Source organism: Anabrus simplex, chromosome 3 (assembly GCF_040414725.1).
Source record: "Anabrus simplex isolate iqAnaSimp1 chromosome 3, ASM4041472v1, whole genome shotgun sequence".
Taxonomy (NCBI): domain Eukaryota; kingdom Metazoa; phylum Arthropoda; class Insecta; order Orthoptera; family Tettigoniidae; genus Anabrus; species Anabrus simplex.
Genome location: NC_090267.1, coordinates 280,830,540 through 280,855,857, shown reverse-complemented (window position 1 = coordinate 280,855,857; position 25,318 = coordinate 280,830,540). Strand labels below are relative to the sequence as shown.

Below are 25,318 nucleotides of genomic sequence, written 5' to 3'. Positions count from 1 at the left end.
TTGGTCGAATCAAGCTGTCGCTGGACATTTGAGTCGAAGTGATGCAGCGATTAGACGATGCTGGCAAGCGTGGGTCAGCACTGGCAGGCATCAGCATCAGGATGGCAGTTGTCGACCAAGGGCCACAACAGCATGGGCAGACAGAGCAATTGTCTGAACAGCTGTCACAGCACCGCAGTCGTCGTTATCATCGATCCAGTGTGTGACCCGCACACGTGTGTCCACCATGACCATCAACAGATGCCTGAGTGAGGGGAATTTGCGCTCGCACCGCCCGTTACGCCGCCTACCACTCACGCCTGTTCACCGTCAAGCCCGATTGCAGTGGTGCCGTGCTCTAGCAATGTGGAACTGCGCTGACCGGGGACGTATAGTCTTCAGTGTCGTTCAGTTTCCAACAGTGCCGTGACGACAATCGCAGATGTGTTTGGAGACGTCCAGGTCAGCGTGGGGATCCTGCCCCGACTATCCCACACCACACAGCCCCACAGCAGGGGGTGATGGTCTGGGGTGGAATCTCCTTTGATAGCCGAACCCCTCTGGTAGTCATTCCAGGCACACTGACAGCAGAGGGGTATGTTGATGACATTGTACAGCTGGTTGTGTTACTGTTCCTTCAGCGACATCCAGGCCTTACTTTCCAACGTGATAATGCCCGGCCGCACACGACACGTGTTGCCATGAACAGTTGTCAAGCTGTCCCTATCGTTCCTCGGTCGCCTGATCTCTCTCCCATAGAGCACATTTGGGACGTCATGTGAAGGCGATTGCGAACATCCCGGAATACCGCCGGTTTAGCCCAACAGTTGAAGACCATTCGGCACGAAATTCCACATTACACCATCCGGGAACTTTATCAGTCTATGCCATGTCGAGTGACAGCTTGCATCCAGGCCAGTCCTCGCTTTGTAATGCTCTAATTCTACATACAATAAATCATTCAATTGTTCTGCACTTTTGATCGTTTGTTTTTCTATGTCTGTTCCTCACATCCACCGATTTTTATCGCCATCGGACAAATCCTTCCTGGTGCGTCGTTTTTTTGTTATACAGTGTAGATCTTGGGGAAGCACTGGAGGGGTGGAGGAAATATTTTGAAAATCTTCTCAACGTAAAAGGAATTATTTATGGTGGTGTCGCGAACAACCGAGCTCATTGGGGGGGATAATAATGTTGGTGAAATGACGCTTGAGGAAGTGGAAAGGATGATAAACTCCACTGTCATAAAGCAGCGGGGATAGATGAAATTATATCTGAAATGATGAAGTATAGTGGGAAGGCAGAGATGAAATGATTTCATTGAGTAGTAAGATTTAACATGGAGTGTTGGTCAGGTAACTTCAGATTGGACAAAAGCAGTAATTGCACCCATCTATAAGCAAGGGATCAGGAAGGATTGCAAGTATTGAGGTATCTCATTGATTAGTATACCAAAAAAATGAATTCACTGGCATCTTGGAAGTGAGGGTGGAGGAAGTTGGATGAGAACCAGTGTGGTTGCAGGCCACAGAGAGGCTGCCAGGATCAGATTTTCAGTATGCTCCAGGTAATTGAAAAGTGCTAAGAGAGGAATAGACAGTTTTGTTTATGTTCGTAGATCTAGAGAAAGCATATGATACGGTACCGAGGGAAAATATCTTCATGATACTTTGGGACTATGGGATTACGGGTTGATTATTAAAATCAATCAGAGGCCTTTATGTTGACAATCAGGCTGCATTGAGAACTGATGGTAGAATGCATTCTTGGTTTAAGGTACTTACTGGGGTTTGACAAGGCTGTAATCTTCCACCTTTGTTGTTCGTAGTTTACATGGATCATCTGTTGAAAGGTATTAAGTGGCAGGGAGGGATTCAGTTAGCTAGAAATGTAGTAAGCAGTCTAGCCTGTACTGATGACTTGGTGTTAATGGCAGATTGTGCTGAAAGCCTATAGTCTAATATATTGCAACTTGAATATAGGTGCAATGAGTATGGGTATGAAAATTAGCCTTTCGAGGACTAAATTGATGTTAGTAGGGAAGAAATTCAAGAGTATTGAATGTCGGAGGATTGTTGATGCAAAACTGGAACAGGTAGATAATTTCAAGTATTTGGGATGTGTGTTCTCTCTGGATGGTAATATAATAAGCGAGGTTGAATCAAGTTGCAGTAAAGCTAATGCAGTGGGCTCACAGTTGTGATCAACAGTATTCTGTAAGAAGGAAATAAGCTACCGGATAAAACTATCTTTTCATCGGTCTGTTTTCACACCAACTTTGTTTTATAGGAGCGAAAGCTGGGTGGACTCAGGATATCTTATTCATAAATTAGAAGTAACCGACATGAAAGTAGTAAGAATGATTGCTGGTACAAACAGGTGGGAACAATGGCAGGAGGGTACTCGGAATGGGGAGATAAAGGCTAAGGTAGGAATTAATTCGAAGGATGAAGCTGTACACATAAACTGGCTTCCGTGGTGGGTCATGTGAGGCGAATGCAGGAAGATAGGTTACCTAGGAGAATAATGGACCCTGTTAGGGAAGATAAGAGAAATAGAGGGAGACCAAGACGACGATGGTTAGACTTGGTTTCTAACGATTTAAAGATAAGAGGTATAGAACTAAATGAGGCCACAGCTCTAGTTGCAAATGGAGGATTGTGGCGACGTTTAGTAAATTCACAGAGGCTTTCAGAGTGAACGCAAAAAGGCGTAATGGTCTATAATGATGATGGATGTATGTATGATGTAGGTCAAAGTAGGCTGGGGACACGCCTGATATAGTAGGATGCCTACCAGGTTTTACAAACGAGAAAACGAATGTAACTAGGCCACTGCAATAAGGAGTTACTGTTACACATTTTGATGTTGCTTTTATATGAAGTGGCAGCCCATTTATATCCTCACGCAACGAAAGGAAAAACACACGATGCGTAGATGAGGACAAATTATGCTGGCTCCCCTGCACCAATGCTTTATTGTTTGGATTACTCTACTCTTTGCATTTATAAATGCCTTGTACTTGCATGGAAAGTGCCTGACTCCCTTAAAACATTGTGTTTTATCAAGGTTTTCTATGATGAGGGGAGGAAGTCTCTCGCATCCGTGTACATTACAACACAGTACAACGACCCCCTCTCGCGTACAATTTCCTAGCTGGCACTTGTCTCTTTTAAAACCATAAGTCCGTAAGGGCTTAGAATTAAAAAAGAATCAATGTAGTTTCGTCATTACGAATTGATTATATGAGCCACGCTTTTTCACCAACTATCAGCATTGCCAGTGTTTGCGTATTCTGCGTCTGCGCATACTGCCTGCTACATGATATTGTGATGTGCCTTTAAACGCCGAATACAAAAGAATTACTATTTGCCTCAAACTTAGCAAATATGAAGCACACTGTAGACACACCGAAGTGAGTGAAAGTGTGGAAAGCTACCCCTGCACATTCTATAATACCTGTATAATTTTGAATTTTTAGTACTCTGTAAAATACTATTTTTTAAAATGTAAAAGCAGTTTTGAATTGTCCGACTTGTTGGCTGAACGGTCAGCGTACTGGCCCTCGGTTCTGAGAGCCCCGAGTTAGATTCTCGGCTGGGTCGGGGATTTTAACCTTAATTGGTTAATTCAAATGGCACGGGGGCTGGGTGTATGTGTGGTCTTCATCACCTCCTCATCACGATGCGCAGGTCGCTTACGGGAGTCAAATAGAAAGACCTGCACCTGGCGAGCCGAACCCGTCCTGGGATATCCCGGCACTAAAAATCATACATTTCAGTTTGGAATTAAAAGTATGAATTTCTCTATTAGGACCGGTATTGTTCTTTGAATTACGAATTATCTGTATTTCGAATTAATTTTAATAACACGCATAACCGTACCTCATGTTTCCGGGAATGAGAGGTTCTTCAAATTATACAGGATTTTTAATCAGTCTATTTCGAATTATCAAGGTTCTACTGTAGATTTTTTGTTGTTGTTGACCACTTGGCGTACTTTGACGGATCTCATCGTCCTGGTTCTTGATTGCACTTTGGTACGAAAATGGGTCTCTCCATCTGCGCGCAGTCTTTATTTCCGGACCCGCTCCAAACCAATTTCCTTTCATGAAAGAATGTTATATTAGTAAGGAAACTTCTTGATAGATGGAAGCATTTTCTTATTCCTTTGATGCATTTGATAAGCTCTTCTGTGCACTTATTCCGTGGAAAGAATAACCCATATCTTAGCGACCACATTGTGAGAAAAATCATGGCTGCCCTCCAAGTTGAGTGACGAAGTGATTACACAGAAATTTTTAGAAGAGAGCGACATTGATGTAGAAATAAGCGACGAAGAATTTAGTGGAAGTGAAAGTAGTTCATGTGACAGTGCCATGGGCACTGGTACGGGTGAACAAAGTGCTGTTTTGCCGTTAAATTTGTAACTGGATTTTTGGCCTACACCTGATGCTTCACGAATGGCTTTTTATCAACTTTTACACGATAGTGACTGGAACTGGGAGGACGTAAGTAATACTCCAGGCTATCATTCAAGCATCGCGACTGGTGAAATAAATGTTGTTCAAAGGTGCCTACGACAGTGCCCTAACAAACTGCAAGTTGTGAACGATTTTCTAACAGCAAACGTTTGGGAACATCCAGCAAGAGACAATTGCTTACGTAAGTCATTGTCTTGTATCAGCTGCCGAGTATAAAAGTAGAGTAATGTCATATGAATAGGAATGCTGGTTTCCTGTATGTGTGGATGAAATGAAGGCCCAATTTGCTCTGTGTATCCTAACCTCACAAAATAAGAGGCCCTCACTCCAAGACGGTCTAAGCGCAGGGTAATGGTGACTCCAATATTTGGAGAAACCATGCCTTTCAAGAGATTCAAATCCAAAAATAAATTCCTCCACTTAACTAGTGATATCCCTGAAACTGTTGGTGAAAAACTTAAGAAAGTGAGGCCTGTGCCTAATTTACTTTCAGATGGATTTCAAAAGGTCTGTGAGCTTGGAGGAAAAGTGTGTATAGATGAAATTCTGAAGTTCAAGGATAGGCTTTCATATGTACAGTATAACCCAACAAAGAGAGCCAGGTTTGGCATCAAAATTTACAAGGTGTGTGTGCATCTGATAAAAGGTAATCAATCAATCAATACTGATCTGCATTTAGGGCAGTCACCCAGGTGGCAGATTGCCTATCTGTTGTTTTCCTAGCGTTTTCTTAAATGGTATAAAAGAAATTTGAAATTTATTGAACATCTCCCTTGGCAAGTTATTCCAATCCTTAACTCCCCTTCCTATATATGTATATTTGCCCCAATTTGTCCTCTTGAATTCCAACTTTATCTTCATATTGTGATCCTTCGTACTTTTAAAGATGCCACTCAAACTTATTTGTCTACTAATGTCATTACACGCCATCTCTCCGCTGACAGCTCGGAACATACCTCTTATTACAAGTGATGAAATTAATTTTTCATCTGTATTGAAAGTGTCATAAAATGTATATAGGAAAATATTTAATATTTATTTCCACCTATTCAATGCAATACAAGATGTTGGCATTTAAGTTAAAACATTTTTTTAAATGTGAGACATCTTTCACCTCTTATTGTGAGGCATCTTCAGCCACTATCAAACCCCACTGTCGGCAGCCCTGAAAATGGTTTTCCGTGGTTTCCCATTTTCACATCAGGCAAATGCTGGGGCTGTACCTTAATTAAGGCCACGGCCGCTTCCTTCCCACTCCTAGCCCTTCCCTGTCCCATCGTCGCCATAAGACCTATCTGTGTCGGTGAGACGTAAAGAAAAAAAAAGACCTATCCCATCTTCACCACAAGACCTATCTGTGTTGGTGCAATGTAAAAAGAGAGAGAGAGTCCTAGGGAGAACACTGATATGGTATGGACTGCACAGTTCGTCGTCCCAAAACCGTTCATTTAAAGATCTCAAATGAAACTATGGGTAAAACGAGGATCCTCTTGTGTTAAATTGACTGAACATGGTCACAATACTTGTGGTAATCCTTGAACCTAGAAGTTTTCTATTTAACTGGCCATGGTCTAGTTGAAAATAACTTGGTGAATGACATGAGATTAGATGGCATGCTCTCATTATGAGAGAGGCTTATGGAAGGTAGAACCGAAGGGGTTGGTACACAATGCAGGTCTTGCTTTCTTACAAGGGACCATCAATCAATGTTAAGCAAACTTGAAACCGATTTATACACCATCTGAAAGAGCACAGTGAAATATGTACAACCCTCAAATACTATATCCTATCGTGCATGCATATACGAGTTGCAGGGCGGTAAAGATGGGGGCTGGGAGGGAGAGGGAGACTACTGTGAGTGCAGTGAGGCATCGTGTACGGATTTTTCCGAAGTAAGCTTCTACCTATAAGTGAACCGTCCTTATGTAGTGAATGCGTTATATAATCACTTTAAAGAATAGAATTTCCAGCTCTCCAATTTAACGAAAGAAGATGAGACAATGTTTGAGTATTTTGTAGATATATTATAGTCTGATGCAGAAATAATATACACGCAGACTTAGATATTAATGAACACAGACCAGTATCTGAAGCAGTGTTTGTGCCCGATGAATACGAATCTCCATCAGAAGAATCTACTTCACCTTAATCCAAAACAGAATTCAACATCAGAAGGTCCACAGAGCCCGGAAAAACATAGACGCGAATGGTTATTGTAAGAAAGAAAGGAAAAAAAAATTATGAACACATGGTTGAGTGCAAAGAATCAGAAGCCAAAGCAAACCTTTTCTCACTTATCATGGAAGTATATGGAAAGCAGATATCCTCGATTGAAGCACGAGGTGCAGTTGTACCGTTTTAAGGAAGTTATTGCAAAAGTGGATTTTATTGGCAAGTCATCTTCTAGTTTAATAGACAAAGTTAAAATGTAAGCAGTTGTTTGAGTTGGTATTTACTAAATTTATGGAAGCTCGTGCAAACAACTGGATGATGCACGATACGAACTTAAAAGAATGGGCCCGTGAAGAAGCCAAATCACTTGATTTACCTTTGTCAGCAAGTGCAACATGTGTATGGAATTTCAAGCAGCATTATCCCATCGGATCGTGAAAAATTACGCAGTTTGTCACACGAAAAAAAATAGGTGAAGAGGAAGATGATGTAACTAACAACATACTGCATTCCTGTAGAGGAGACAATGTTGCTTACAGAGCAGTGTGGTGCTGACAGTGTGTAAAATTAAGAGCAGTCTCCCATCAATAAAGAATCGCATTCCTGGAGAACACTTCATCACCATGGTAAGAAGATAGTGTGCGGTGTTACACAATCACAAAGTGCACAGACACATTCATTCACAATTATGCCAGTTGTATCATGCATGGGACATCTCCTTCCCTGTCTATCATATGCAGGAGTCAAAATCACCAAGTTAAGCTGTCCAGCAGGATATGTTTAAAGCCCCTAATTTAAATGTGCAGTGGTCAAAATACGGAAAAATGACAAAATACCTTTTCTGTATATTTCTGGAGTGCACATTGTTACCTCGCACTGTCCATCCAACTGTTTACTGTTGGATTCCTGGGTGCCTCACAAAGATGATAATTTTATACGTGAAGTACTTTCATTTAATAACTATGAACCTGAAGAGTTAAAAATGCAAATCATTCCAGCAAACTAACTTCTGAATTACAACAGTTAGTCAGGAATTTTTTCCGAATGTTCAAAACAATTGACTGACATATCTGTGGTTTCGTTGTGTTAAATAATATTGCTGTGAACTTGCAACAGCGTAGCAATATTATCAAATGCATGATAGGCAAGAGATGTTCGGAAACAAAATTGGTGGTTGCGAAGCTTGTAATTAGGATCATCTTGCATTTATTTGCCATGCAAATGAGCAGATTTTTCTGGGTTGGGAACATTCATAGTTTGAAATCATGTGTGAGGGAATTTAAAAAAGAAATTATTAAACTAGCCGTAGTACCCGTCGTTGACGGGACAGTCATATAGCATGTGCAAAGTACTTTCTGCCAATATTCAGGCATACTGTTTTATTTGAGCAGTAATCCCATCTGTTGGAGATCAGTGGCAGCAGAAGAGACATATCACAATCACATCACAACAATGGTTAATGTATTGTTATTGTTCATCAATTTTATGAGCTTTCGATATGATAGGCCTGCACATTTAGTTTTCTTCATATTCTGTGATGTTAGGGCTGCTAATGTAAAGGGAGTCCTTGCTTCTTTTATGACACCCTCTTGTCTTATTCTTCAAGCGATCGTATCTTTACATGATTTTTTTCCTCATTGTTATAATCATAATCATCATCATAAATTTTCCTTGTTGATATGGACCAATGACCAAGCGGTTTTAAACCTTAACGCAACCCGACAAAGATAAAAACAGGAATGATAATAAAATCCCATAAGTATTACCAAATGAGCATAAGAAGCAAAATACTTACCATCGAGCAGCAGCAGCATTAACAAAACCAGCGTGGAGGGCACAGAACATAAGGGAAAAGGACTGGATCGAACTACTTGAGGTGTTGGCAGGTCAACATTACTAAATGAAAGGAAGATTAATATTTAAATAACTTGAACTTTACTTAAAACTAGTAAAAATTTAAACAGAATTGAGGAATGAAAACTGTAAAACAAATAATAAATTTGTAAATAATGTCTTTAAATTATAGGTAAAAATTCAATTATATATATATAATGAGTGCGCACTCGGATAACAACGTAAAAATAATTTTTATGTAGTATTAAGTAAATAGAAGAAAGATAAAAATTGTAATAATTCAATTCATTAAAATAGGGATGAAATGTCTATTTTCAAGATAATTAAAATCGTGAAAACACACTCAGATTACAAGCTACAGCTTGCCTTAGAATCAATGAATGACAAATGTTAAAACGGATCCATGCATTAAATATTAATTACATGACTGGCCAGCTTTTCTTTGTGAGTAAGTATACTACAATTAATCTCATTAAACTGGAATTTGTTTCCTGAACCTGTACACAAGGATATCAATCACCCAGAAACACGGAAACACACTCGGTATTTAAGGCAACAATAGCCGACCCAAAAAAAATTCCACACGTAAATAATTAAAAGGACACGCGAGAAAATCGCACGAACCCGAATAAAAATGTGTCTCAAATAAACTACAAATTACGAAGGGAAACGCTTAAAATTCCACAGACAACAAAACAATGGTACACACGAAGCATACAGCTTCCCAAAAATTGAAGCCAACATCCGACTTGAAGAGGCAATAGGCAAGGCCCACACAAAATTAGCGTACCGGAGATGAGATAAAAACGTGGCACTCAATAATGGAAAAAAGGAAAGAAAACACGGATGCGAATAATCTGAGGATCCATCACACTAATGTAACACCTTGTAATATAAATGTCTACATGCTAGCCTATTTCCCACATTTTAGCTGAAGATGACGCCAAACAGCGTCGAAACTAGTTCCAAGTGTAAATATATGTTGTAAATAAACTATAATATTTATTTGTATTGAAAAGGTGGACCCTTTTAAGTTTCCTATCTTCTAATCTGAGGAGGGCAAAAGTATCATCAAGAAATAAGGAACCAAATTCCAGCTTACTGTAACCAAGATATTACAATTATGTATAGTATTTTAAATTTAACATTTCCTCCAACCAAAATATTAATAAAGGATTTAAATGCCGGTTACACAATTTTAATTTTAGGAGGCCCTGGAAAATGGTAATGGCCGAATAAGACTGGAAATAAACCATCCCATTAAGTAATTAAACAATGAGCCATTACGAAAACAATACAAGTATATAACATCTTTCAAAACATTGTCAACAGACCAACAGATACTACAAATATGAACCAAGAAAAGTAGAAAGAAATCCACCAGCAAAATAAATAATAACGTTAGGAAACAGAAAACAGTATCATAACGATAATCACAGTTAAATAAAGGGATGGAATAATTGGCCTTTCACCCGTGCATATACCACGTTCCAGAATTACTCCATGATAATAATTTGAATATAGAACTTTACCAAAATCACGTTAAGTTACATTTGAATATTTAGCAAATACAATTTATATCATTAAATGTCCGACGAAGAAGTAATTCCAGCTTAATTTAATGAATAAACGATGGTCGACATGTCCATAAACTGTAGGCCTAATTTCAATTACAGTTCCGGAGTACACGAAATAATATTAGCAGCTTTGCCAAAAACCTTTTTCTTTTTTATATATGTAATAGACGTCGTAGATAGCTTGATACATACATTCTTCTCCAAATGATCCGGCAGTAGAACAGTTTCGAAACAATTAAGATGATACTTGTACTTACATTTTTGGGTGTCCAATTTAATATACTGTAACCCAATATCTTACGTTCTAGGCCATATTGCCAAAGATACACTCACTAAGATATTCATTCCGCAACACAAATACGAAAGATGATGAATAGAACTACACTAGATATTTAATTACACTATAAGTAAGGCCAGCGGCCTATTTCATTGGCTATTAGCCTGGAGAATCAGACTCCATTCTGGTAACTTTCACTTCAGTCTTGTACACAACTCCTCCAAATACGTCCATCTTGGTGACCAGCCGGGAGCAGACTGGCGTGCAGTCCAGTCAAGCCGCGCGTCGCTCAGTTAAAGCTCGACACAGCGCACGCTCAAGTCAACGATTTGCTTAGTGAGCCAATCAGAATTTCGAAGCAACCGACGTAACAATGGATTTAAAATGCATTTTGTATAGCCACAGTTCCGGCACATAAATTAACGGCAATGCAAACAATGGCCGAGAATTGCAGATAAGGTCCCCATACCCAAATACATATGTTCAACAAATGAGGGTATCGTAAATTATTGTCACACTTAAGACAATCCTGACGAAATCCATCGCCAGTTAACACAATTAAACAATATTTCCATGTTAGCAATGCTAAGCAATGAAAGTCTAAATTCATAAATTCTGTTTTCATAGTCGGTATCATAAAACTGTACAAGACATAAATGATCGAAACTTGTATTCCCTATAACTTCTGTTGTGTAATAATTTTGTATAGGACCGATAACTTAGGTATTTAAAAAATTAAATTTTCAGGCACCTTCCCATAAACTACCATTTCATTCAGCTTGAATAAAAATTATTTACAGCCTAGGCAGTATTACCTTATTCCCAGACTTCACATACTGATTTTCATTGAATTGTGTTAACCCATTTTCCCGTGGTTCGGCATTGATACGGACTTAGCAACAAACATTGAAATTCATTAATATCTCTGTTCATAGCTGGGTACAATAAAAATGTGTGTAAGACAAACGATTTGAAATTTAATTTTATATAATATTAGTTACGTGGTATTTGTCAACAGGACCACTAATAAGATAAATATTCGTAAATTATATTTAAGCCTTCCTCTAAACTACTATTTCACTCAGCGTGAATGAAATTATTTATAGGCCGTATTGTAGAGCCTTATTCCCCGATTTTATAAACTGATTTTCATTAAGTTCTTTTCAACCATTTTGTTGTGATGTGCATAAATACAGTAGAGTCTCGATTATCCGACCTAAACGGGACCTGGACTACGTCGGATCACCGAAAATGTCGGATAATACAGAATAACTTTGAAAATGAACTGAAACAGGAAGGCTATACGCTAGTACTAAAACGACATGTTTTCTGGTACCGGTACTCTATTTATTGAATTATAAATTCAATTGTATAGTACATGCAGTATTGAACGAAAACATTCCAGATGTCTTACGAAAAGAAACTTTTCTCCACAGATATTAAGCTGCCTAATGCCGTGCCGTTTTTATCCACCGATCAAGCCACCCAGCACTGGCAGGAAAATTAGGGTTCCTTTCAGTAAACTCCTTCTGGAAATACACAGCCTTTAACTGCAGAATGGGGCCAGATATTAGCAGGCCCTTTTCCCGGTGTTGAGATAACCAAAGAAATAGTGCTTCATTTACGTTTTCGTACTCGCATTGTTTCATTGTTTTTCTCTGCTCTGGTAGAGCACCACTTTTCAATTTCTTCCCTCTGTTTTTTCCAGTCTCCCACTGCAACACATCCAACACCATAATCTGAAGCCACATCTTGAAGAATTTCCCCTTTGTCCAATCTCTTTAATGCACTCAATTTGTCTTCCATAAAAACAATCACTTTCTTCCATTTACTCGCTATACTCACAGAGGATATGAAAACTATAACATCCGCACCCAACCAATACTACAATGAACAATGACTGAAGACTCACTGCACCGGTCCTTGAGAAAAAAATATGTCCTGCCGCCAGCGGTCAGGCCAGTGTTTGTCCCATGGTCGCACCCTCCACACCGGGTGTGCCTGAATTCAGACTCCACCAAAAGTTCAAATTATGTCTACCAGTGTCGGATAACACGGAATGTCGGATAAGCGAAGGTCGGATGAGCGAGACTCTACTGTACATACAGGTAGACAGAGATGATGGAAAAATAACAAGTTCTTTGCCTTGTTACTGTGGACACGACTGTTACAGAAATACCATTGTTTTCAAATTTAGGGGCACAAATGGCTTCAGTAGTCTTCTACTTCTACCGCCTTTCCGACTTGCTGGAGGGGTCGTGGGTGTGAACTGTGTTACACGTGTGGACGTGGCCCTGTGTTTTGAATGGATGCCCTTCCTGGTGCCAACCTTTTGCAAAGGGACGTATTCACTATTGCACACTTCTGTGTTACTTTGCAGTGGAATGTATTTTGTGTCTTTGAGGAGGAGCATATTCGGACAAACACAATCACCTAGCCCCTTTCTCGGAGGATTTAATCATATATAATCCAAATCCCCTACCTGGTCGTGAATCAAACCTCGAAACAAGAGTCCAACTGTGATCATTGAGTTAAGCAGCTGGACATAAAAGTGGCTTCAAATAATTGGATTAATATGTTAATTAGGTAGTATTGGAGTATTGGAATCAAGACTGAGCAGGAAGCTAGAAGGAGAAATGGAAGAACAGTATGGTTTTAGGAAATACAGATCAACGTTTGACATGATCTTTTCATTGAGACATATGATGGAGAGAAGATGGGAATTGGGAAAAGACAGTGATGACATTTACTGACATTCAGAAGGCTTATGACAGTGTGCCCAGACAGTGGGTATAGGACACATTAAGGGAAAAAAACAAGTTGGAAGTGCAAATGATAAAAAGCTATGTACAAAAATTGTGTTAGTAGTGTGAAGACTAGTAGACCTATAGGAGAAACAAAATGGTCTAATCCTTTGGCTTACCATTACTTGTGAAAGGAAATATTCCCTTACATACCATTTATTTTTTAGTCACTTTAACATAAATTTGACTAATCACGTACATAGGAATAAGAGTGCGCAGAACAAGTGAGCTTTTCCTCATCATTCTTGTCAGAATCATTGGTGGCCAAATCTTTCACCACAATCCCTTTGCCGGGAGGAAGTCGGACACTTGGGCACGGTGAACTGGTCCACTTGTACTTGGTTCTTCAGTGCAAGCCCGCCTTAGATGTTGAGCGAACAATGCAGTCCACCGTCGTTCTCGATTGCCGTCATCAGAGCTGTCTTCATGTGGAATATGACGTAGTACGTTTTCCGAGCAGAAAAGATCCAATACCAGTTTTCCTGAACCCTGATGCAACATTAGTTGCACAGTTTACACCTAATTTCTCAGATGTCTTTTTCAGGAGTTTTAGGGAGCCTTGATTTGTGCACCACTCCCCTATTTTTGTTTCATTTATTTAACACACTTCACTTAGCCATCTTTAGGAAATGAAAGAAACATAAAGAGGCTTGCAAAGGAGGCAGTAACACAATTTTGATCTCGTACATTTTTCACAGCTTGATGACGTTAACCCTTTCACTTTCGGCATTGCGAGTATGATGGTGTGACCCTCTGGACATGAGCAACGGGCGGTTCACTGAGCCCTCTGTACGGGATACACGTCTCGTTCCGCTCTAGGCCGGAGTCGCCTCGTGACGTGAGGAGAGGACAGGCAGAGTTTAAAAGTATTTTATTTTATTTTATTTGTAATGCATATTCGGTGTAATGCTTATGACTATATTTTTAGCACCTTTCATCTTTACGTGCAGAAGAGTTACGATACTCACGTTAAAAAGCTGAAAAAACTTACCGTGCTACTAAACTCTACAATCCGGAATTAGCTGCATCAAGCTTATGTTTCTTCGGATTCAGGTTCTACCTTTTCCAATTTAGTTTTCTGCTCAGTGGTTCAGGCACTTGATATACATCCTCACTATCCTCATCTTCAGTCGAATCATCAAATTAGGCCGATTTTTTAGATGACTGAACCGGTAACTGGAGTGGTAAACATGCATGCAGTAGAAGGTGTGATTGAAGTCGTTCCATACCAGAATCAGATGACAGATCACTATCATCGTCATCTTCTTCAAAGTCGCTTTCCAATATGAGGGCAAGAGCTCCTCGGCTGAGTATCTCCTCCATTATCATGCCTATCACAATTTCAAAGCGATTGACAGCTAAGTCGAGAAGCACAAGCACGTCAGCACTGGGGAGCAACTAGATGTGAAGTTAGTAGCATAACGGACATATCGCTTTTGTCTCACGGCATACAATAGACAGTTCTCCCCTCCGTTAGCCTACAAAGAGTCTCCTATGATTAATTAATGGTTTATATGCTTGATACTTCAGTATGCGTTTAAATCGTTGGTGTATATGTGAACTAGATTTTGTTCACTAGGCTTGCTTCCTTCTTGCCTTAGATCATAACTTACTTGTGTGTTTCCTTTTATTCCCGAGTGCCTGATAAGTATACAGCGTATTGTTTTAGTTTGTTGATTTTGAAAGCCACAAGCTGCACATTTTGCAGTCGTATTGTGGCTTGTAACCTTATCAGAGTTAGCAAGGATTGTTTATTTGTTGTTTTTTTGGGGGGCACACTATTTGGGATCATGTTCCAGCACTTGACTTCAAAACTTAATGAATATGCCAGTGAAAAGCAACCAACACTTCATCTGACCTAGCACATATCAGGTTTGCCAAATGACGCAGAATAGCACACAGTAAAAATTTTGAAAGATAATTACTTTTTGAACAAATAAATTAGTCTAATCTTAAAATAATGTAGATTACAGTTGAAATGTTAAATGCTATGAAAGAGAGCGAGTTGGCTGTGTGTTATCTGGGAGATTGTGGATTCGAACCCCATTGAAGATGGTTTTCTGTGGTTTCCCATTTTCTTACCAGGCAAATGCTGGGGCTTTTCCTTAATTAAGACCCCGGCTGCTTCTTTCCCACTCATAGATCTTTGCCGTAGAAACTCTCTCTGTTGGTGTAACATCAAGCAGATTGTAAAATAATGTTTAAAAAATGTTATGAACTCCTTATAAATGATGCCAAAGAATCAAGATGGAGTATTTGATTATTGAAACTACTATCTCATCCTGCAAATTTCTCAGCAATTTATATTTCTATCACCATGTCACGAAAGAAAGTATTTTTCCACTTTGGTATTTTTCTTCCCGTTTACTACTTTTCAGAACATTGTAGGAAAGAGCCACTATTTATTTACACACAATATTAAAAAAAGATAGTTTAGTTACTATTCAGTTGCAGTATTGTTGGATGTGCTACCGAGTAATCGGCTGATACATGACCTCTGTATTACCTTGTGATAAAGTCGTTGAAATTTAGTAAATTTTGTGTTTTGTGTGATGCATTTAGTTCAATGAACATTGGTTTTTTTTTTTGTTTTTTTGTTTTGTTTTCCTAGTGATAGAAATTAATGATAATTTATGTAGATTTGACTCTGAGTGACTGCATGGTTTGAGTTACATAGCTGTCAGCTTGGATTCGGCAGATTGTGGGTTCAAACTTCGCAGCCCTAAAGATGTTTTTCTGTAGTTTCCAATTTTTGACACCAGTCAAATTTTGGGGCTGTACCTTAAATGGCCACAGCTGCTTCCTTCCTATTCCTACCCCTTTCCTGTTCCATCATTGCCATAAGACCTATCTGTGTCAGTGCGACGCAAAGCAAATCTTGTTTCAGCCTTTAGCATTGGACACGCAAAGTTGACAGACAGTTGAAACTCATTGCAGGATGTGTAAAACGGAGTTATATGTGAACTATATATATCCAGTTCTTTTTATTATCTATTGTAATGGTAAAGACTCCAGATTTGATATACATTGTAGAGATTATTATTACCAATGTCAGTAGCTCTTCAGACCTTCATAAACAATACTAGAAATTGAAATATTTTGTAATGACGTGGCAGCAATCCCGTAATGGCATTCATTTCTTTGCAGGTTTTGATTACGAGATGCACAGTGACACGAAGGATGAATAGCCCAAAACGTCACTGTTGGCGCCAGACTGAGGGGATTGTGAATAATGGGCATGTACCAGCGGTTCGGCAGCAGTATTCATGAAGATTAATACTAATTTATGTGTATATCAGTCAGGTAATTTTCGTTTTTCACTTATGAGTATTTTTTGATGGTAAAAGAATTGGACAAGATACAGTACAATATCAAATGAAATATGGTCTCTTAGGAATTTACCTAGTTTTTAGGTCATTCATGTTCTTCCTAATTGTCTTGTTAACCTTGTTCATTAGTCTGGGTAGGGAAGTGAAATTTGTTTGTTCTTACACTATTGAACATAGACCTACATTACTTATTAAAGATCTGCTCACCCCATTTGTGATAGACATATCCATGTAGCAATTCTTGCAGACTACGGCGAACTCTGATTTTCAGCAGTCTCTCACGATTGTACTTTGTTCAAGTGGAAGAAGAAACTACGTTCATCCCTCCTTTCATAGCATTTTGCATACTGTGCGACTACAATACGTATGAAAGGTCAATGAAAAACTGTGTGAAACAAACAGTGCTTTGTTCAAGATAAAGTTCATCGAATGCATACAAAGGTAAACGCTTGGAGTGAAGGAAAATGTCACTACTTGTACAAACATACTCCCTGTCATACATAAAAACTGTCCCTTGATCGTTTGCATTAATATATACATATATTCTTCTTGTTTGAAGTGTTCTGGTATAAAAACTTTTCCCAGTTAAGCAGTTCACTTTTAGATCCCCTCTACGTTACAAGCTTTGTATAATACAACTATTTAAAATAGTTTATTTGAATCCGCTGTGATCGATCATCATCATCGATCATCATCATCATCATCGGTTTGCCCTTCCAGCGAGCCGGGTAGGGTGTTTGGAAACGAGCGTCTTCCAAAGTTGCCTATTCAAAAACATTTCGTTGTCCAAGACAGATTCTCAATTCCATCCTCTTCTCTCCACGTCTTCCCTCAGTTGGTCCATCCATCTTCTTGGTTTTGCAGCTGGTCTTCTACCTGTTATTCTCTTTTCCAAATAAGCCCATGGTAACCTTGTGCTATTCATTCGTTTAACATGCCCAATCCATTTAAGTGTAAATGACCTAAGTCTTTCCTCTATCGATTCATTTAGACCTAGGTTAGATCGGATCTCATCATTTTTCACATGATCAAGTCGGGTCTTTTGGTGGGCTGTTCTAAGAAATTTCATTTCACAGGCTTGAATTCTACTACAATCCTTTGATGTTAAGTGTGCAGGTTTCCAGAGAATATGTAAGGATGGGAATGAAATATGACTTGTACAGGGTCATTTTTGTTCTTTGTGGGACCTTCTCATCCCATAGTAGGTGTCTAACGATACTGTAAAAATTAGAGCCTTTGGTTACTCTGTTTGTTATTTCTATCTCAGCTCTCAGCGAGCAGAGGAGTTTTCCCTTAGAAGGTTGGATAAGATGAGACCTTTGTGTGGGAAATAACACATACATTCATCAGCTGCTGCCTTGCAGTGAGGCGGGGGACTGCCAAAGGCTAAGGGAGACCACCCTGAAAGAAAATCCTCTAGTACGTTAGGCCTAGCAAGTCAGTACAGGAGTACAATGCAGTTGCTTTCAAAATGAAAACGAGCCTTGGAAAGAAAGATATTCTGCCTTGATCAATACACACATTAAATGAAAGAAAAACTATTTATTAAACCAAACATGTTTTGGGAAGTCTCAACCATTCCTTTCCTCAGTGGTCAGATCAAAGAACAAAACAATATCGCACAATCTTTTGTTTTACAATTTAAAGAAGTATTGTCCTAATACACCATATCAAAGAAATATTTAAAAAATGATCAATACACAACATTTTGGTTGAACTGAATGAGAATACTATATAAATTTAGGATCTTCAAGTTTTTCTTCTTTTCTGCTTTTTGTTCCTTAAATGATCATATGCTAGTCTATACAGTGGATTATCTTCTGCACTTCTCTCATTTAAATTTGGTTCAAAACTATTTTTTTGTGTAAGGTAAATTTCTAAATTTTCCAAAATATTCATTAATTTTCCCGTTCTGGCCAAATGTAATAATTGCATGTCATTGGAAATGTCTGTAAATTTATGATACATTTCAACCATATGTTCGCCCATTACCGAATATCTTTTATGTTTAACCGCATTAACATGTTCTTTGTATGTTATAGCCAAACTTCTTCCAGACTGTCCTGTGTATCCTTGTTTACATGTTTGGCATGTTAATTTGTAAATTCCTGATTTATTAAATATACATTTATTCTCTATTTTATCTGAATTGAAAAATTATCTTATTAGTATTATTATCCGTTTTGTATGTGACATTGATGTTCTTCAGTTCCATTTATTTAGTTCAAAAAAACACTTATTAATTACACAGTCAATAAAAGGAAGTGCAGAGTGATGCAATATAATGGACATATAGTGCACACTAGACTACATTCCGATGTGGAAAATTGTGAAACAAAAGATTGTGTGATATTGTTTTGTTCTTTGATCTGACCACTGAGGAAGGGAATGGTTGGGACTTCCCGAAACATGTTTGGTTTAATAAATAGTTTTTCATTCATTTAATGAGTGTATTGATCAAGGCGGATTCAAATAAACTATTTTAACACGTTGAGTGCCAAGCGACCCCATATGGGTACGTGAGAGTAGTCAAGTTTTTGAACTTCACGTCCCCATATGGGGTCGTACGTTCGTTCTAAATCGAGAACTGTGCGAACCCATTTGGGTGCGCAGTAAGTATGTGATTCGAAGCTGTATAAGTTCTCTTCCTGCCATCTGCTGGTCGTCTATTTATGTACGTGCATAGTCCACCTTCCATTCTTCAATTCCTGTTTTGGCGCGACCCCATATGGGTACGTCAAGAGTGCTATGTAGGGTGAAAAATTCATTGTCTATCCCGCGCACGGATCGTTTATGTAATTGTGCAGTGCTGCGAGTTTCCTTTTCTTTTTTAAGTCGTTACTAGCAAATCGAGCAGTAAAATACTTAGTGCAAATAGTCTGGACGATATATCGAACAAGTCAGACAATGATGCAAACGTAGTATATAGTTACATTAATTTTGAACTCAGTACAGAGCAAATAGCGATCTCGCATGTTCATCCATATTGATAAATTACAGTCTTCAGCAAACACACCGCCGCTGTATTCCGGGTTTCCAAGCCAGCTCTTGCAACAATTATGACCGTCTTCAACAATATAGTCACTGGTTTCCCATGTTGCACGATCATCGCTGCTGGGTTCTCTCACTCAAATTAAATGTTATACAAATAAAATTATATACTTATTCAGTATTCCGTAACTACTAATTCTTCTTATAATAATATTCTGTTACATTCTAATTAACCAAATTTACATGATTTTCACTACTTTATATAACAACATTTTATACGAAAATTTCCTAACCTAAAATGGAAGATCGCCATTTACAAACATTTCCTGACCTAAAATCGGGGATCCTACTTTTTTACGGCCCCAGTATGAACAAGCTAACACATCTCTCATAATCAACAGCGTATAACGCGCCCCTGCAAAGGAAAAGGTAAGTATGACCGAGCGTCGGGACAGTAACTACTGTATAAGTACGACCCCATATGGGGGCGCGTGTTCGTATACAATTCGTAATGACCAATACGACCCCATATGGGGTCGCAATATTTTACCTAATATACATAATAAGTTGACGTAATATATCATAAATACATCCTCATTTCAGCGATCATTTGCTTGGTTAAGCCTGTGAACGTTTTGGCACCAGGGAGTAACTCGATGTTATTAGCTCACGGCACTAGACGGCAGTCCTATGAAATTCGGCCTGGCACTCAACGTGTTAAATAGTTATTTTATACATTCAGACTTGTCAATACAGACCAGACACAATATTAACCTGTCATGGTTACGTTTATTAACAGTTAAAAGCATTTGTATTAACAGTTAAAAGCATTTGCGCAATGCAGCTCATGATTAGAACTCCCCCGTCTCCATGCAAGTTGCACTCTGTGTTCGACCGTTTGTGCTTGCAGCGAGTCCCCGACGTAACTAAGCCAGTCCATTCTGACCAAGATATGGGTGGTCACGCTGCAATGTCTCGACACTAGCTCTCTTTCACATACGCACGCATGTTGCGATACCACAATATTTTGATATCAATACTAAAGTCTTAAAATATTTTGATGTTACAATAACATTTGATATTGGTAGTATTGCGCAGAAAGTGTCAAGCCTGGAGATAAGGAAAGAGCAGTAACAAATTAACGATCAATAAAATCATAATAGTGTTATATTTGCAGGTGCATTATGTCCCAAAACTGCATTATTATTATTATTATTATTATTATTTTACCTTTATACCAATTAACTATTGTATTCTAGTGTCACTCCTAATTGAGGAGCTTTCTTACAAACTCCACCCAAGTCATTTTTAATAGTTTTACAGGAGTGAAAACTTATTCTGCTTTCATTATATTTGAATTGTGCTTTATTTTAAATTTATATAGTAGGTATTGGGATGCATAAGAATAGGAAACATTTATAGGGATGTCTGATATATGGTTAGGGCCTAAATGGCAAACAAAGAATGCATTTAGTTCCAAAAAACACTTATTAATTACACACTCAATAAAAGGAAGTGCTGAGTGATGCAATATAATGGACATATAATGCACACTAGACTACATTCCGACATGGAAAATAATCATTCTTTCTTCTTACATATTAATACTAATTGTTGCTGGCTTTCACTACTGTATAAAAGTGTTATTTTATTGTTTTCCACCTTGTTATTATCGGTTCATTAGCTCTCTTATACTTATACACAATGACCTGCTGAGCAAATGTAGAATAAGTCTATTTGTATCAACTGTGATCATCATTCTCAGTGCTAGTGAAAATAAAACCTCCTTTAATATTGTCTTAAAGGAATGGTTACTCTACCTCCGTCGCATATTGGTTCCTGTTGACTTTCTGAATGGACAGTTCGGAGTGCTATGTCATTGCTATGTCATTGAAAGCTCACTCACTGTCACTAAGGGCTATAAATTGAATAATTTGAATAATCTTGCCTCTTCTCATGACTGATACAGTTAGCACTGGGGATAGTAAAAGCAATTCTGAAGGTTGGTACTCTTTTAAAGTTCCTTTTCAATATGACCCAGTATGACTTCAGCCTTGAATAGGTATTTCTATGGCCGATGGATTTTTTATTTTTGACAGAATTGCAAAAAGCAAACTAGTGGAAGTTTTATTGGCAATAATAATAATTTCATGGGGCTATTTCTAGCTGAGTGCAGCCCTTGTAAGACACACCCTCTGATAAGGGTGGGCGGCATCTGCCATGTGTAGGTAACTTCGTGTTATTGTGGTGGAGGATAGTGTTATGTGTGGTGTGTGAAATTCAGGGATGTTGGGGACAGCACAAACACCCAGCCCCCGAGCCATGGGAATTAACCAATGAAGTTTCAAATCCCCGACCCGGCCAGGAATTGAACCGGTGACCCTCTGGACTGAAGGCCGGTACGCTGACAATTGAGCCAACGAATCCGTCATTGGCAGTCAGGAGGGTCTCTTCCCGCATCGCGCTCACTTTTTCCTCTCCCTGGCCGCCTTCTGTGTGACGTCATGTGATATGAGACAGCGCTCGCCCTTCCTGCTGACACGTATTACCACTACAGTCTAAAATGGTCCTAACTTCTGAACCATCCATGCAAATAATTTCCTGACAAGGTTATTCTAATCCTTATGAAATGCTGGAGGAGGTCAAACAATTTATTTTGATGAGGAACTCAAGGATAATATCGAAATAATTATTTAATTTTAAGAAGTTAATTTTTTACCGCGGACTGTTGCATAAAAGCGCTTCTAGAGGGCAGCCGGTTGGAAATAGGGATGTGCTATCGCGCACATTTTTTTTTTTTTTTTTGTAGAGGTTTCTGTGCTCTACATTTCGTACGCTTACACTTGGGGTCTATCGTTGATGGTTCACGCAGCGTAAGCCAAGAAAGCAAGTGACCGCCCGACATTTTTATCTCTTTCTACGTATTTACTGTATATCGGATCATGGGTACATACTACTTTTATAGTGGTTCACTACGTGAACAGTGTTCGTGTTGTCAGTATCTGAAGTGGAACCACTGTACTGATTAAAATGTAGTCAACATTTTATGGAAACGTGTGTGGCGCCATAAATTGTCGGCACGTAAAAGAACTCCCGTGGAAAAAAATTACGGCACCTCGACTCTCAGAAAACCGTAAATGTTGTTAGTGAGACGTAACACAAATAACAATAATATTATTATTTTGCATATTATAAAGACAATAACGACAACAACCATCATAGCCAGTTAGTTTGCTACTGTGATGGCATAACAATGCTTCCTCGTCAGCAATGCTTGGTTGTTGAAACACTTTGTAATAAACTCTTGAATATCTCCATTATTACAGCTCGTACGGTAAAAAGGTGTCAGATATAAATGACTGAATAAGAATTCATATTTTCTATAATTATTGTTATGTGCTAATTGCCGGGCTGAGTAGCAACTCAAATGGTAGAGCGCTGGCCTTCTTAGCCCAACTTAGCAGGTTCGATCCTGTCTCAGTCCGGAGGTGAAGGTGTTCAAATACATGGTTAGTGTGACGTAAAATCCAATAACATTAACATTATTATGTGCTAATAACTTATGTTTCTGAATATATTTCAAAGCTCGTGAAATAATACAGTATCCGTGATCCGATATATAGTAAATACGAAGAAAGAGACAAAAATGTTGTGCGAAAAGAGACCTGTTACTGGATCTCGGTTATTTCAAAAGGGGACCTCGCACATCCCAGTCATGAGTAGTTAAATAATATAGCCCAGTTAGAAATTTCATATGGTGTGTTTCACGGTAAGACTGTATCCAGATGCAAAAATGTAATGAAAACTCCTATTTCAATTATTTAGTCAAAATTTCTTGTATTTCATGACAAAATAATTTGTCTCGACATAAGGGCCAGGACATTTATTAGGATATGGCATTTTAATGCAAAGAGTAAGGAGCTAGCACTGAGAAAATATGCCAATATGAAGGCTAAGCTTTGGGCTGGTTCATTAAGTAATTAAGTCCCCTGATACATACGTTTTAATAATTTAATATAATTCCATAAAGATGGCCATATGATGTATATTTTCCTATGCCATTTGATGTCCGACTCGTTGGCTGAATGGTCAGCGTACTGGACTTCGGTTCAGAGGGTCCCGGGTTTGATTCCTGGCCGGGTCGGGGATTTTAACCTTCATTGGTTAATTCCAGTGGCCCGGGGGCTGGGTGTTTGTGCTGTCCCCAACATTCCTGCAACTCACACACCACACACAACACTATTCTCCACCACAATAACACGCAGTTACCTACACACGGCAGATGCCGCCCACCCTCGTCGGAGGGTCTGCCTTACAAGGGCTGCACTCGGCTAGAAATAGCCACACGAAATTATTATTATTATGTCATTTGATATAAACATTTACTTCATCAGGAAATAAATGAATTATTTTGAGTTGCATGGCTATATTTTATTTCTTATCGTATTATATGTCATGTATTTGATAGTTGATGTTCTACCTGCTCAGCATGTGACGAAATTTAACGCATTTTCACGTTTTTAGATCTATTGGAATTGCCGTTACTTATCGAATCAGACTAAACCAGACTATTATTTGATGAAAGATTGAGATGATGTTTCACAGGCTTGCTGTACTGCGACTGTGTACCTTACTCGCTATCGTTCATATCCCGTGACGTCATAGCGCTCCATCCAATGGAAGCTTCAACCGCCGGAGTAGCCTACCTTTTATTCTAGTTACCTTGATTGGCAGTAATGAATTAAACATATTCTTGGCTATAATTCTTCACCTGTCCAAATTTGTTCAGAATCCTGTAATAATCTGCTGGACTAACCATATTTTCGTACTTCCTGTACTATTCCTTTTCTATGTGCCCAAAGACTCAACTCGCAGGTAAGTAGGAATGTCCCCTTATGGGAAATACAAATTCAATCACATCAGATAAAGGGCCTCCTTGAATGTCTTTTTTTTCTTTTGTCGAGCACACAAATTAACAATTTACTGACTGGGATGAATTTTCTCTTCTAATAACTTCAAAAATGTAGCCAAGCAATACAGCATTTTCTCGCATTATTAACGTCTTTGCTTAATTATGCATCCGAATGTTTTTCTGTCCAAAGTGGGAAAAGAGAAGAAGAAGAAGAAATATTCACGTATTTAATTCACCCACTTCTTCGAACATCCATAACGCAGCTCCGGACGCGTTTCGAAATAAAGATTTCAGCTACTCAGGGGTAGCAGCCTTCCTATTGCGAAACAGGGCATTCCAAATACTGGGCAACATGCTGTTATCAGCTGGTAGGAAATACCACTGCACTAGTTCAGTGAGAAAATCAGCCCAGAAGTGCCTAGTGATGGTCTATTCCAGTCTAGCACAAACGTATTTTACGAATGTTTCGGGTACGGAACATGCGTTTTATGTGATCTCAAAATTGTTTATTAGTTCACAGTGAGCAACTATTCGAGTAATACTGCATCATATAAACTCGTGATCAGTTACGCTGAAGCATACGGGAATAGCGCAGTGGGCCACAAGTATTCATTGTCCGAATGCAAAGTGCGCTACCGCTGTAACAGAGAAATGCACCTCAAGCGACCAACAAGCCTCGCAAAACATTTCGTGGACCAAAAAGTGGCAAGTTTGCAAAAGTAGGGGAGGTTGTGTTTAAATATATGATTTTGTTATGCAACGTAGAATATGCAATTTCTCATGAAATGCTGTATTTTAAAGGGCGAGAAATGGACTTTCTCTTCAACAAAGAACAACATTATGCCATAAAGTGCTGAATGATTTCAACCAAGTACCGGTAATATGTTTTTATCGCTTTGTGATAGATAAGCGTAAAGTCAGGGAACCACAGGTCAGACGC

At 38.8% G+C, this 25,318-nt stretch overlaps 1 protein-coding gene across 3 annotated transcripts in view; it reads left to right on the top strand.

The window, feature by feature from the left end:
• Positions 1–25,318, top strand: part of LOC136866258 (bromodomain-containing protein 2) — a 709,923-nt gene that overhangs the window by 54,276 nt on the left and 630,329 nt on the right. For all 3 annotated transcript variants that reach the window (XM_067143061.2, XM_067143058.2, XM_067143060.2), the window contains exon 2: positions 16,294–16,449. In XM_067143061.2, the coding sequence (XP_066999162.2) occupies positions 16,433–16,449 (17 nt within the window). In that variant the 5' untranslated portion in view covers positions 16,294–16,432. The remainder of the gene's footprint in view (positions 1–16,293; positions 16,450–25,318) is intronic.